We start from the raw sequence: 12,321 nt of genomic DNA, 5'->3' as shown, positions 1-12,321 counted from the left end.
AAAAAAAAAGAGGGACTCCATATACAAGGTGACAAGTACTTCAGATGCCCCTATTTGTGGATATCACTGTGTTAATTGCATCAAATTCCAAAACAGATCTTCTAAATAAGAGCCAGAATCTGACAAATAAGTTCATACAAGGAACACCAAAGGAATAAAGAATGCCTATTTTCTATTTTCCTGATTATATGGTTGAAAGGACAATCTAGAAACCTGAAATCTGGACAAATATACTGTCCAGTCCAGTGAACTAGATATCCACTTTACATGGATAATAAATAAAGTAGGGAGGACAAGAAAAGGCAAGGGGAACTTAGTTTCATTTGAAGACCTATATGGTACTTTTAAGGATGCCAAGATTTACTTTCAGACAAAAGCCCATGTTTTTTAAAATGTTAATATTATCTTGCTAATATTTTACTATTAACAGTCTCCCAAGAACTAAAAATCAAAGGTCACCAAAAGAGCAAAGGAGAGGTATAAGTGAGATTTATCAGAGAGCTATAAGAATGGAAATACATGTGGACTGGTCACGTAGTATGAGGGAAGATAATTAACGGACATCCCTGTTTTTTCCATTGATATTCTTATAAGATATAAAAAGATTCAGTCAGGGATTATTAATATGGAATGAGATCCTTAAGGTGCCATGGATAGATTTCAGGATATATATGAAGTTTGATGGAGAAAAAAATTATACCTTTATTTTCACTAATCTCTAAGTGAAAGCTGGCATTTCCTTCAACATTAAAAACATAATTTTGGGAAGGAATTCATAGGCTTTATCTAGACTGCTAAAAAAGTCTATGATAGGAAAAAAAAAAGCTAAAAATTTTTGTTCTACAGAAATTCTCTCACAATATCAGTTGGACTTTCTGTAGAAGACTTACTTAGGAAAAGACATAGACCAAATGTCTTTCAGTATAAGACCTTCACATTTCCACCTAACATGGTAAGCATTGTCAATTCTACTTCCATAAATTCTCTTTCATCCATCCTCTTCTCTCCATTCAATTATCTACCAGACTAGTTTAGGACCTCATCACTTCTCATTTAAATTAATATTCTGGCCTCCTACTTGACATAACCTGCCTCAATTTTCTTCCTTCTCCAATCTATACTCTACAAAGCTGGCAAAATATTCTTAAAGAAAAATCTGATCCTCTTACCTTTCCAGCAAAGAATATTCAGTAACTACTCCATCACAGTGATTCAGTGACATTGGCTTTGAAAAAAATATATCAATCTCCCTGTTTGACAATTAAAATCCCTACTATCTGACTCAAATCTATCTCACTTCCCTCAAGCATACTCTAGATCAAACTGGCCTACTTTATGATCACATCTCTCCTGCAAGGGCTTTTCCTTGTTCACTTCTGCTTTCACCTTTAAGTCTAAGCTCAAACACTACCACCAAGAAACTCATCTCAATCCCCCCAGTTATTAGTGCTCATGTTTCTTATATGAGCTTCTGTGGTTTCCCGTCACCAGTAGAATATAAAAAGGTCCTGGATCACAGGGACTGCTTCATTTTTAAAAGTAACCCCAGTGCACAGTACCTGACACTTCACAGGTATTGAAAAAGTATTTTTCAAATTGAACTAAACTGCAATGTGTTGTTGAAAGATACAATCACATATACATCCAAAATAAAAACATAATTTCACGAATTTCTGGACCTATGATCTGTCCAAACAGTCAGAGTAAAAGCTTCTTCAAACTATTAACACTATTAAATTTTATCTTTGTGCAGTCTTCAGGCCTAGCAGAGTAAAATGATGAACAATACATTAAAAAGGTATATAAAAATTATTTTTTGATTATGATGAACAGATCTGGGATTTGAAAGGGAGGGGAAAAAAAAAACAACTACAGATTAGAATAGCAAATTCTATTATTACTAAAGACAGTCCTTTAATTCAAAAAGGATAAAGTCATCCTATGAATCCAATATATAACAATTTTTTCTCTTGTCTCATGGTTCTACAAAATCAAGACAAAACAATTTATTTGAGACAAATGTGATAGATAAATTCAGTTAATAAATGGTGACAGTATTATTGGGGAGGGGAAGGGAAAGAGGAATTAATGATTACATTAATTTTCAAACCCAGAACACAATACTTATTTCTTTGTACATTCAGTCCAGTGTTACTATCTTAAACAACTATTATTCACTAAAACAATCATAGTGCCAGGCAAAGAAAGGTGAAAAATAATTCTTATCTTTATTTAGACTAAAATCAATGTCCTTCAGTGTTCTAATAGACATTTTAAAAATTCCTAGATTTCTTAGAAATCAAATTATATTACAGTGTCTAATCTACCTACATTACAGTATTTAATCACTGTTGTTACTGTAGTACCCTAAATATGAGAAAAATATGAATGGAAATCCCCAGGAAGTCTATACTTACCCAGTACGAGACTGTCCTACTTTATCACAAATATCCAAGATAAGACCCCAGTCTTCAGCAGTATTCATCTCACTGGTTGCTTTCTCTGTTAATTTAAAAACAGAATAGAATAAATCTATCAATAGTTAATGTTTTGTAATCAAGTTGTTACAACATATTTTGTTAGATACATAAAGCATCTAACTGAAATGAGCAGAACCAGGAAATCATTATACACTTCAACAACGATATTGTATGAGGATGTATTCTGATGGAAATGGATTTCTTTGACAAAAAGACCTAACTCAGTTTCAATTGATCAATGATAAGACAGAAGCAGCTACACCTAAAAAAAAAAAACACTGGGAAATGAATGTAAACTATTTGCATTTTTGTTTTTCTTCTTAGGTTATTTTTACCTTCTGAATCCAATTCTTCCTGTGCAACAAGAGAACTGCTCAGTTCTGCACACATATATTGTATCTAGGATATACTGCAACATATTTAACATATATAGGACTGCTTGCCATCTAGGGGAGAGGGTAGAGGGAGGGAAAAAATCGGAACGGAGGCGCGTGCAAGGGATAATGTTGTAAAAAAAAAAAAAAAATTACCCTGGCATGGATTCTGTCAATATAGTTATTATAAAATAAAATAAAATATATATTAAAAAAAAAAAGATACATAAAGCATCTATTACTACCAAAATGGAATAATCAACACTAGTTTACTTATATTTCATTATTAAGAACTGACTAGAAATCCTCATCTACTGAAATAGTAAAGCTCACAATTTATGGTCGATTATAGTTCTTTGACTCCTTTCAAGTTTCAAATATGGTTAATAACAGCAATAAATAAAAAGTTAAATCAATAAATATTTATTAACTTCTTACTACGTGCTAAGTGATTGAGGTGAGGATATACAGAAAGGTTAAAGATAGTTTATCTTCTCAAGGAGCTCACAATTTAATGAGGAGATAACATAAATACAACTATATAAAATAAACTATATAGACAATAAACTAGAGAAAATCAACAGAAAATCAACAATTAGCAGTATTATGGACCAAAAAAGATTTCTTATAAAAAGTGGAATTTTAGCTGCGACTTCAAGGAAGTTAGGAATTGGATATGAGAGTATTCCAAGTAAAAAGTACAGGTAATATAAAAGCCAAGAATCAGAAGATCAAGTGTTTTGTTGGAGGAACAGAAGGGACACCAGCATCATGAGCTACAGAATTACATAATTACTTATAAGAAATAAGAAAGTTAAGGCAGAGGGAGTTATAAAGGGCTCTGAATACCAAATTGAAGGTTTTATATTTGATCCAATTAGTGAAAGTCACTAGATTTTATTGAGGGCAGGTTATCATGATCAAGCAATGGAGAAAAAAATGGGCAAGTATCCCAGTATCTTATGCCAAGATGGACATAACAAAAACAATAACGGACAACATAGTCAGGCTATGCTTTCTTTTAGGAAGCACCATGTTGATGCTTAATGGAAGATGGACTGGAATGGGGAAAGACTTGTGGCAGGGAGACTAACAAATTTCAATAGTCCAGATGGGTTGAAACTGGGTGAAAGAGAGTAAAGAATAACATCAAGATTGCCCCATAAAGGAATTTGTGACCAAAGAAGAACTAGAGATCATTATTGATCACAAAATAGAAAATTTTGATTACATCAAATTAAAAAGCCTTTGTACAAACAAAACTAATGTAAACAAAATTAGAAGGGAAGCAACAAACTGGAAAAACATTTTTACACTTAAAAGGTTCTGATAAAGGCCTCATTTCCAAAATATATAGAGAATTGACTCTAATTTGTAAGAAATCAAATTATTCTCCAATTGATAAATGAACAGACAATTTTCAGGTGATGAAATTGAAACTATTTCCACTCATATGAAAGAGTTTTCCAAATCACTATTGATCAGAGAAATCAAATTAAGACAACTATGAGATACCATAACACTCCTATCAGATTGGCTAAGATGACAGGAAAAAATAATGATGACTGTCGGAGGGGATGTGGGAAAACTGGGACATTGATACATTGTTGGTGCAGTTGTGAACGAATCCAACCATTCTGGAGAACAATCTGGAATTATGCCCAAAAAGTTATCAAACTGTGCATACCCTTTGATCCAGCAGTGTTTCTATTGGGCTTATATCCCAAAGAAATACTAAAGAAGGAAAAGGGACCTGTGTGTGCCAAAATGTTTGTAGCAGCCCTGTTTGTAGTGGCTAGAAACTGGAAAATGAATGGATGCCCATCAATTGGAGAATGGCTGGGTAAATTGTGGTATATGAATGTTATGGAATATTATTGTTCTGTAAGAAATGACCAGCAGGATGAATACAGAGAGGACTGGTGAGACTTACATGAACTGATGCTAAGTGAAATGAGCAGAACCAGGAGATCATTATACACTTCAACAACGATATTGTATGAGGACATATTTTGATGGAAGTGGACTTCTTTGACAAAGAGACCTGAGTTTCAATTGATAAATGACGGACAGAAGCAGCTATACCCAAAGAAAGAACACTGGGAAACGAATGTGAACTATCTACATTTTTGTTTTTCTTCCCGGGTTATTTATACCTTCTGAATCCAATTCTCCCTGTGCAACAAGAGAACTGTTCGGTTCTGCAAACATATATTGTATCTAGGATATACTGCAACATATCCAACATATATAGGACTGCTTGCCATCTAGGGGAGGGGATGGAGGGAGGGAGGGGAAAAATCGGAACAGAAATGAGTGCAAGGGATAATGTTGTAAAAAAATTACCCTGGCATGGATTCTGTCAATATAAAGTAATTATTAAATAAAAATTTAAAATTAAAAAAAAAAAAAAAAAAAGACCAGCAGGATGAATACAGAGAGGACTGGCGAGACTTACATGAACTGATGCTAAGTGAAATGAGCAGAACCAGGAGATCATTATACACTTCGACAACGATATTGTATGAGGACATATTTTGATGGAAGTAGATTTCTTTGACAAAGAGACCTAACTGAGTTTCAATTGATAAATGATGGACAAAAGCAGCTACACCCAAAGAAAGAACACTGGGAAACGAATGTGAACTATCAGCATTTTTGTTTTTCTTCCCAGGTTATTTATACCTTCTGAATCCAATTCTCCCTATGCAACAAGAGAACCGTTTGGTTCTGCAAACATATATTGTATCTAGGATATACTGCAACATATAAAGGACTGCTTGCCATCTAGGGAAGGGGGTGGAGGGAGGAAGGGGAAAAAAAATTGGAACAGAAACGAGTGCAAAGGATAATGTTGTAAAAAAAAAAAAAAAAAAAATTACCCTGGCATGGATTCTGTCAATATAAAGTAATTATTAAATAAAAATTAAAAAAAAGAAAAAAGAAAAAAAAGAAATGACCAGCAGGATGATTTCAGAGAGGTCTGGAGAGACTTACATGTACTGATGCTAAGTGAAATGAGCAGAACCAGAAGATCATTATATACTTCAACAAGGATACTGTATGAGGATGTATTCTGATGGAAGTGGATATCTTCAACAAAGAGAAGATCTAACTCAGTTCTAATTGATCTATGATGGACAGAAGCAGCTACACCCAGAGAAGGAATACTGGGAAATGAGTGTAAACTGCATTTTTGTTTTTCTTCCCAGGTTATTTTTACCTTCTGAATCCAATTCTTCCTGTGCAACAGGGAACTGTTCAGTTCTACACACATATATTGTATCTAGGATATACTATAATATATTTAACATATATAAGACTGCTTGCCATCTAGGGGAGGGGGTGGAGGGAGGGAAGGGAAAAGTTGGAAAGAAGTGAGTGCAAGGGATAATGTAAAAAAATTTACCCAGACATGTTCTGTCAATTAAAAGGTATTTAAAAAAAAAAAAAAAAAAAAAAAAAGATTGCCCCACAGAAGGATGGTGGTCCTCTCAGCTGTAATAGGGAACTTATATTATATATATATATATAATATATACATTATATATATATATATATGTATATATTATATATAGGATTATAGAATCCTATATAGGATTATATATACATAAATATTATATATAGGATTCTATAATCCTACATAGGATTATATATATATCCTATTAGGAAGAAGAGAGAACTTGGAAGAAAAGTAATACATTTAGTTTTGGATAAAGTGATTTAAGATAACTACAGGATAATCCAGTTTGAAATGTGTAATAAGTAGTAGGAAATGTGAGACTGGAGATCAGCAGAAATTAGGGGTAGATAAGTAGATTGGAGAATCATCAGGATCGTGATAATAATTAAATCCATGGGAAATGATGAGATCACCAATTGAAATAGTATAGATGACGAAGAAAAGAGGACCCAGGAAGAGCCCCGTGTGAAAAATCTAGGCTGATCAGACATGACTAGATAAAGATCTAGCTCAAAGGAGAGATTTAGTTAGATAGGAGATGAGGGCAGTGTCACAAAAACTTAGAAGAGAATATCAAGGAGAAAAAAGGACTATGAACACCAAAGCTGTAGAGATATAAGATGGATGAGAATTGAGAAAAAGCCATTAAATTTGTCAATTGAGAGATTTTAATAACTTTAAAGAGAATTAGTTTTGATTGAATGTTGTGTCTGGAAGACAGCCTGTGAGAGAATAAAAGGAAAAGACACCGAGGCAAGACTGAGGCAAGGATAGTTGGATGGGTCTATAGATGGGTGAGTCAAGTGAGAGTTTTTTTAGTATAGGGGAAACATGGCTTTGAATGAAGGCAGTAGGAAAGTAGCCAACAGACAGAGAGAGATTGAAGATAATTGACAGAATGAAGATGGTAACTCAAAATGGTTTCAATTTCAATCATTCTAAACATCTTTGTAATTCTTTTTTTTTCATTTCCCCAAGTACTTTACATACATAAAATTATAAACAATAGTTTTAATAATATAATAGTTTTAGGTGTTCTTTGTGTAAATGAAAATTTTTATGTAAAATGCTATTTTCCCATTAAATTATGGTACTTATTCAGACATGCATGTCTATATGGAGGGGGAAAAAAACAAAACTCCACACATAACTGAATTCATTTCTTAATTATAAAATGTAACAGTGTCTTATCCAGAAAAGGCACTTATAAATATTCCACTGACAGTGCTCATCCCAACTTTTTTCTGACTTGATTTTTGCTATGCCTTTTCTGTATTCCCTACTCAAAAATGAAAGTTCTAGAATTTACCATGCACATGCACACAAGAAACAAAATTAAAGTATTAATTTTTAATTTAAAAACTTCAACATATAAATACTTTAGTACCATATAGTTATTAAATGTTTTTTAAAGCAAAGTCAAATAAATTAATGGATGAGATCCTTGATTCTGTTTATTGTCAATTTTTCAATTATTGTCAAATGTAATTCTTTGTATAGTATCAGCAAATCCTAATTCACAGAGAAGCTATCTATTTTCTCTATTACTACTTTTGAGTAGTAAGTGCTTAACATAATACCTGGCACACAATAAGCACTTCATGGAAACATTTCAACAGATTAATAAATTATTTACCAACTATTCCCTGTATCCTCTTTGATAAGCTTCTTGTACTCTTGGATATATGCATATAACATATTTGGAAAACGTAGCTTAGAGAATCATAAGGTCATAGGTTTAGAGATATCTAGTGACTTAGAGGTTATTTCACCTAAACTCTATTGGAAGGACTTCAGTAGCATTAAACCCGGGAATTAAATTCCCTAAGTTATCTTACCAAAATAAGACACATTGTAAAAGATGAAAGCTCCATTTCAGGGAATCTAAAAATCAACAGTCAATTCTCCAGATTCTCCCCTGCCTTCCCTCTTTCCCCTCCTCATGTGAAATAACATGAATCAGCACTAGTCTCAGATCTTTGACCTACATGCCAGGCTCTTCATCCCTCCTCCTTGCTATCCAAAATCTGGTTGTATTTGAATCCTATAAAAACTTATCAGGATTTACTGGTTTTGGTGACACCTTCCAATGATTCCCCAGCATATCATATCAGTTTCCATCATCCCTAATGGCCCCCTCCTCTCCTTGTATTATTGTATTTCCTTTTAATAAAGCTTTCTTGCTTTACTTTACTTTTTCTCTACTAGCTTCTGTCTTATGCTATTATGTCTGATGATAGTCCAACCCCTCCTTGTATTGTACCTTGGAATCCTGAATTTTTCTCAAAATAAATTAAAATATCTTTTCAATTGCAGTAGAAGAAACTGAATGCTAAGAAAGGTTGAACATCAGCAATTAGTAAGTAGCAGAGCCTGAGTTTGAGCTGAACCCTTTTTATCAAATCCACCATATTACACTGCCTCAATCAATGCAAAGGAAACATTTATTGAACATTGCAGTAGAAGACATAAATAATAATAAATATGAGAAAGAGCATTTTTTCAAAAGATAGCACAAAGAGTTTTCAAAAGCACAATTACACACTCCTGTCAACTATATGAAAAAATGCTACAAATCATTAACAAAAAAATAAAATAAATATTTATTAAAAACCTACTATATGCCAGACATTCTGTTAAATACTGGGGATACAAAAATAAGCAAAAGACATTTCCCTGCCTTCAAGGAGCTACAAATCTAATACAATCAAATCAAATCAACCTAATGTAATCAAATCAAAACAATGCTAAGGGACTTCCGGTTAAGATGGCGGAGAGGAGGCTCACAGTTGCATAAGCTCCGCGCTTTCTCTCACTATCCACTTCATTACAAGCCTCTGAATCAATGCTTGACTGAAAAAAACCCACAAATAGTTACCAAGAGAAGCCATCCTTGAGATCCGCCAAGAAAGGTCTGTCTTTACTGGAGGGCTGGGGCGGTTTTAGATCGGGCGCAGGCTGAGGGCAGCGGCAGTGAGAGCACGGGAGCAAAGCTGAGAGGGGGTGGGGAGTGATCGTAGCCGTCTCTGCGGGGAGAGCTTCGCTACAGGTTTGGAACCTGCAGCAAGTCAACAGCCCAGCAGAGAAGCTAAAAACACCGGGGCTGAAGAATACAACCGCAAACAGCTGGAGTCTATCAGGACCTGGCCCCCCCCCCTTCCCCCCCCTCAGTGACTCAGCACGCTTTGGGATCTCAGAGCGCAGGCGCAGCACAGTCCTGCTAGTGCCTCACTACTGCCACCTGCAGTCTGTAGAGGAAGCTCGATAACACACCCAGCCCCCCCCCCAAAGAAAGACTCCAGTTTTTTCTGTTTTTCTTTGGTAGTTTATCTCTGATTAATAGACAGAATGAGCAAGAAGCTGAAGAGGACTTTAACCCTTGACAGCTTCTATACAGATAGAGAGCAGACTCTAAATCCTGAGGAGACTAAAAACAGGCAGTCCCCAGGTGAATCCCCAAAGGAGGAAATCATCTGTTCCTCAGCACAGATGAACCTCATAGAAGTGATTAAAAAGGCTCTCACAAGGGAGCTAGAAGAAAAATGGGAAAAGAGTCTGGAGAAAGTTAAAGAGAGAGTGGATAAAGAAGTAAAATCCTTGAAAAATAGGATTAGTGAACTGGAAACAGAAAACAGCTCTCTAAAAAACAAAATTGGCGAAATGGAAAAAAATTCCACAGAACAAAAGAACTCAATTGGACAATTAGAGAAAGATTTTAAAAAAGTGAGTGAAGAGAATACTTCACTGAAAATCAGAATTGAACAAGTGGAATTGAATGACTCGAGGAGACAAGAAGAATCAGTCAAGCAAATCCAAAAAAATCAAACAATGGAGAAAAATGTGAAATACCTTCTGGGGAAGACAACAGACCTGGAAAACAGATCCAGGAGAGACAATCTGAGAATCATTGGACTCCCAGAAAAACATGATGAAAAAAAAGCCTGGACACTGTCTTCCAGGAAATCATCAAAGAGAACTGCCCAGAAGTCATAGGAACAGAGGAAAAAATAAACATTGAAAGGATTCATCGATCACCCACTGAAAGGGATCCTAAAATCAAAACACCAAGGAATATAGTGGCCAAATGCCAGAACCCTCAGGTGAAAGAAAAAATATTGCAAGCGGCTAGAAAAACCCAATTCAAGTATCAAGGAGCCACAATAAGGATCACCCAGGATCTGGCAGCATCCACATTAAAAGATCGAAGGGCCTGGAATATGATATTCCGAAAGGCTAAGGAACTTGGTATGCAACCAAAAATAACTTACCCAGCGAGAATGAGCATCTTTTTCCAGGGAAGAAGATGGACATTCAACGAAGTAAGCGAATTTCATCTATTTCTGATGAAAAAACCAGAACTTAACAAAAAGTTTGATCTACAAATATAGAACTCAAGAGAAATCTAAAAAGGTAAAGATTAATCTTGGGAACTATATTTTGACTATATAGATGTATAAAGAATACATGTATACCTTGTTCTAGAAATTGATGTGGAAAGGACATTGTACCAGAAAAAGGGTAAAGTGGGGGTAGTACATCTCATGAAGAGGCATAGGAAACCTATTATATCTGAGAGAAAGAATGGAGGGGGATGAATATAGTGGGTATCTTACTGCCTTCAGAATTGGCTTTAAGTGAAAAATCTTAAGACATATTCAATCTATGGTGAAACTTCTCCCATCTCATTGAAAAGTGAGAAGGGAAAAGTGGAAAGGGAAGGAATAAGCTAAGCGGAAGGGAATACGGGAACTGGGAGGGAAAGGGGTAAGATAGGGGGAGGAACTCTAAGGCGGGGGGAGGGACACTAAAAAGGGAGGGCTGTGAGAAGCAAGGAGTGCTCACAAGCTTAATACTTGGAAGGGGGGGAAAGGGGAAAGAAGGGAGGAAAGCATAAACCGGGGTTAACAAGATGGCAAGTAATACAGAATTGGTCATTCTAACCATAAACGTGAACGGGGTAAACTCCCCCATAAAGAGGAAGCGGTTAGCAGAATGGATTAAAAGCCAGAATCCTACAATATGTTGTTTACAGGAAACACACCTGAAGCGGGGAGATACATGCAGGTTAAAGGTAAAAGGTTGGAGCAAAATCTACTATGCTTCAGGTGAAGTCAAAAAAGCAGGGGTAGCCATCCTGATCTCAGATCAAGCTAAAGCAAAAATTGACCTAATTAAAAGAGATAAGGAAGGACACTATATCTTGCTAAAGGGTAGCATGGATAATGAAGCACTATCTATATTAAACATATATGCACCAAGTGGGGTAGCATCTAAATTCTTAAAAGAGAAACTAAGAGAGCTGCAAGAAGAAATAGACAGTAAAACTATAATAGTGGGAGATCTTAACCTTGCACTCTCAGAATTAGATAAATCAAACCAGAAAATAAATAAGAAAGAAGTCAAAGAGATAAATAGAATACTAGAAAAGCTAGATATGATAGATCTCTGGAGAAAATGTAATGGAGACAGAAAGGAATACACTTTCTTTTCAGCAGTTCATGGAACCTATACAAAAATTGACCATATATTAGGACATAAAACCTCAAACTCAAATGTAGTAAGGCAGAAATAGTAAATGCATCCTTTTCAGACCACGATGCAATGAAAATTACATTCAACAAAAAAGCAGGGGAAGTAGACCAAAAAATAATTGGAAACTAAATAATCTCATACTAAAGAATGATTGGGTAAAACAGCAAATCATAGACATAATTAATAACTTCACCCAAGAAAACGATAATAATGAGACATCATACCAAAATGTATGGGATGCAGCCAAAGCGGTAATAAGGGGAAATTTCATATCTCTAGAGGCCTATTTGTATAAAATAGAGAAAGAGAAGGTCAATGAATTGGGTTTGCAATTAAAAATGCTAGAAAAGGAACAAATTAAAAACCCCCAGTCAAACACTAAACTTGAAATTCTAAAAGTAAAAGGTGAGATCAATAAAATTGAAAGTAAAAAAACTATTGAATTGATTAACAAAACTAAGAGTTGGTTCTA

The 12,321-nt window shown here is 34.9% G+C and overlaps 1 protein-coding gene across 1 annotated transcript in view; it reads right to left on the bottom strand.

Annotated features, from left to right (window-relative positions):
* Positions 1-12,321, bottom strand: part of STAM (signal transducing adaptor molecule) — a 78,196-nt gene that overhangs the window by 44,102 nt on the left and 21,773 nt on the right. Inside the window, exon 2 of the mRNA XM_052000200.1 lies at positions 2,418-2,502. Within this exon, the coding sequence (XP_051856160.1) occupies positions 2,418-2,502 (85 nt within the window). The remainder of the gene's footprint in view (positions 1-2,417; positions 2,503-12,321) is intronic.

This window comes from Antechinus flavipes, chromosome 5 (assembly GCF_016432865.1).
Source record: "Antechinus flavipes isolate AdamAnt ecotype Samford, QLD, Australia chromosome 5, AdamAnt_v2, whole genome shotgun sequence".
Taxonomy (NCBI): domain Eukaryota; kingdom Metazoa; phylum Chordata; class Mammalia; order Dasyuromorphia; family Dasyuridae; genus Antechinus; species Antechinus flavipes.
This window is presented reverse-complemented; position numbering and strand designations above follow the sequence as displayed.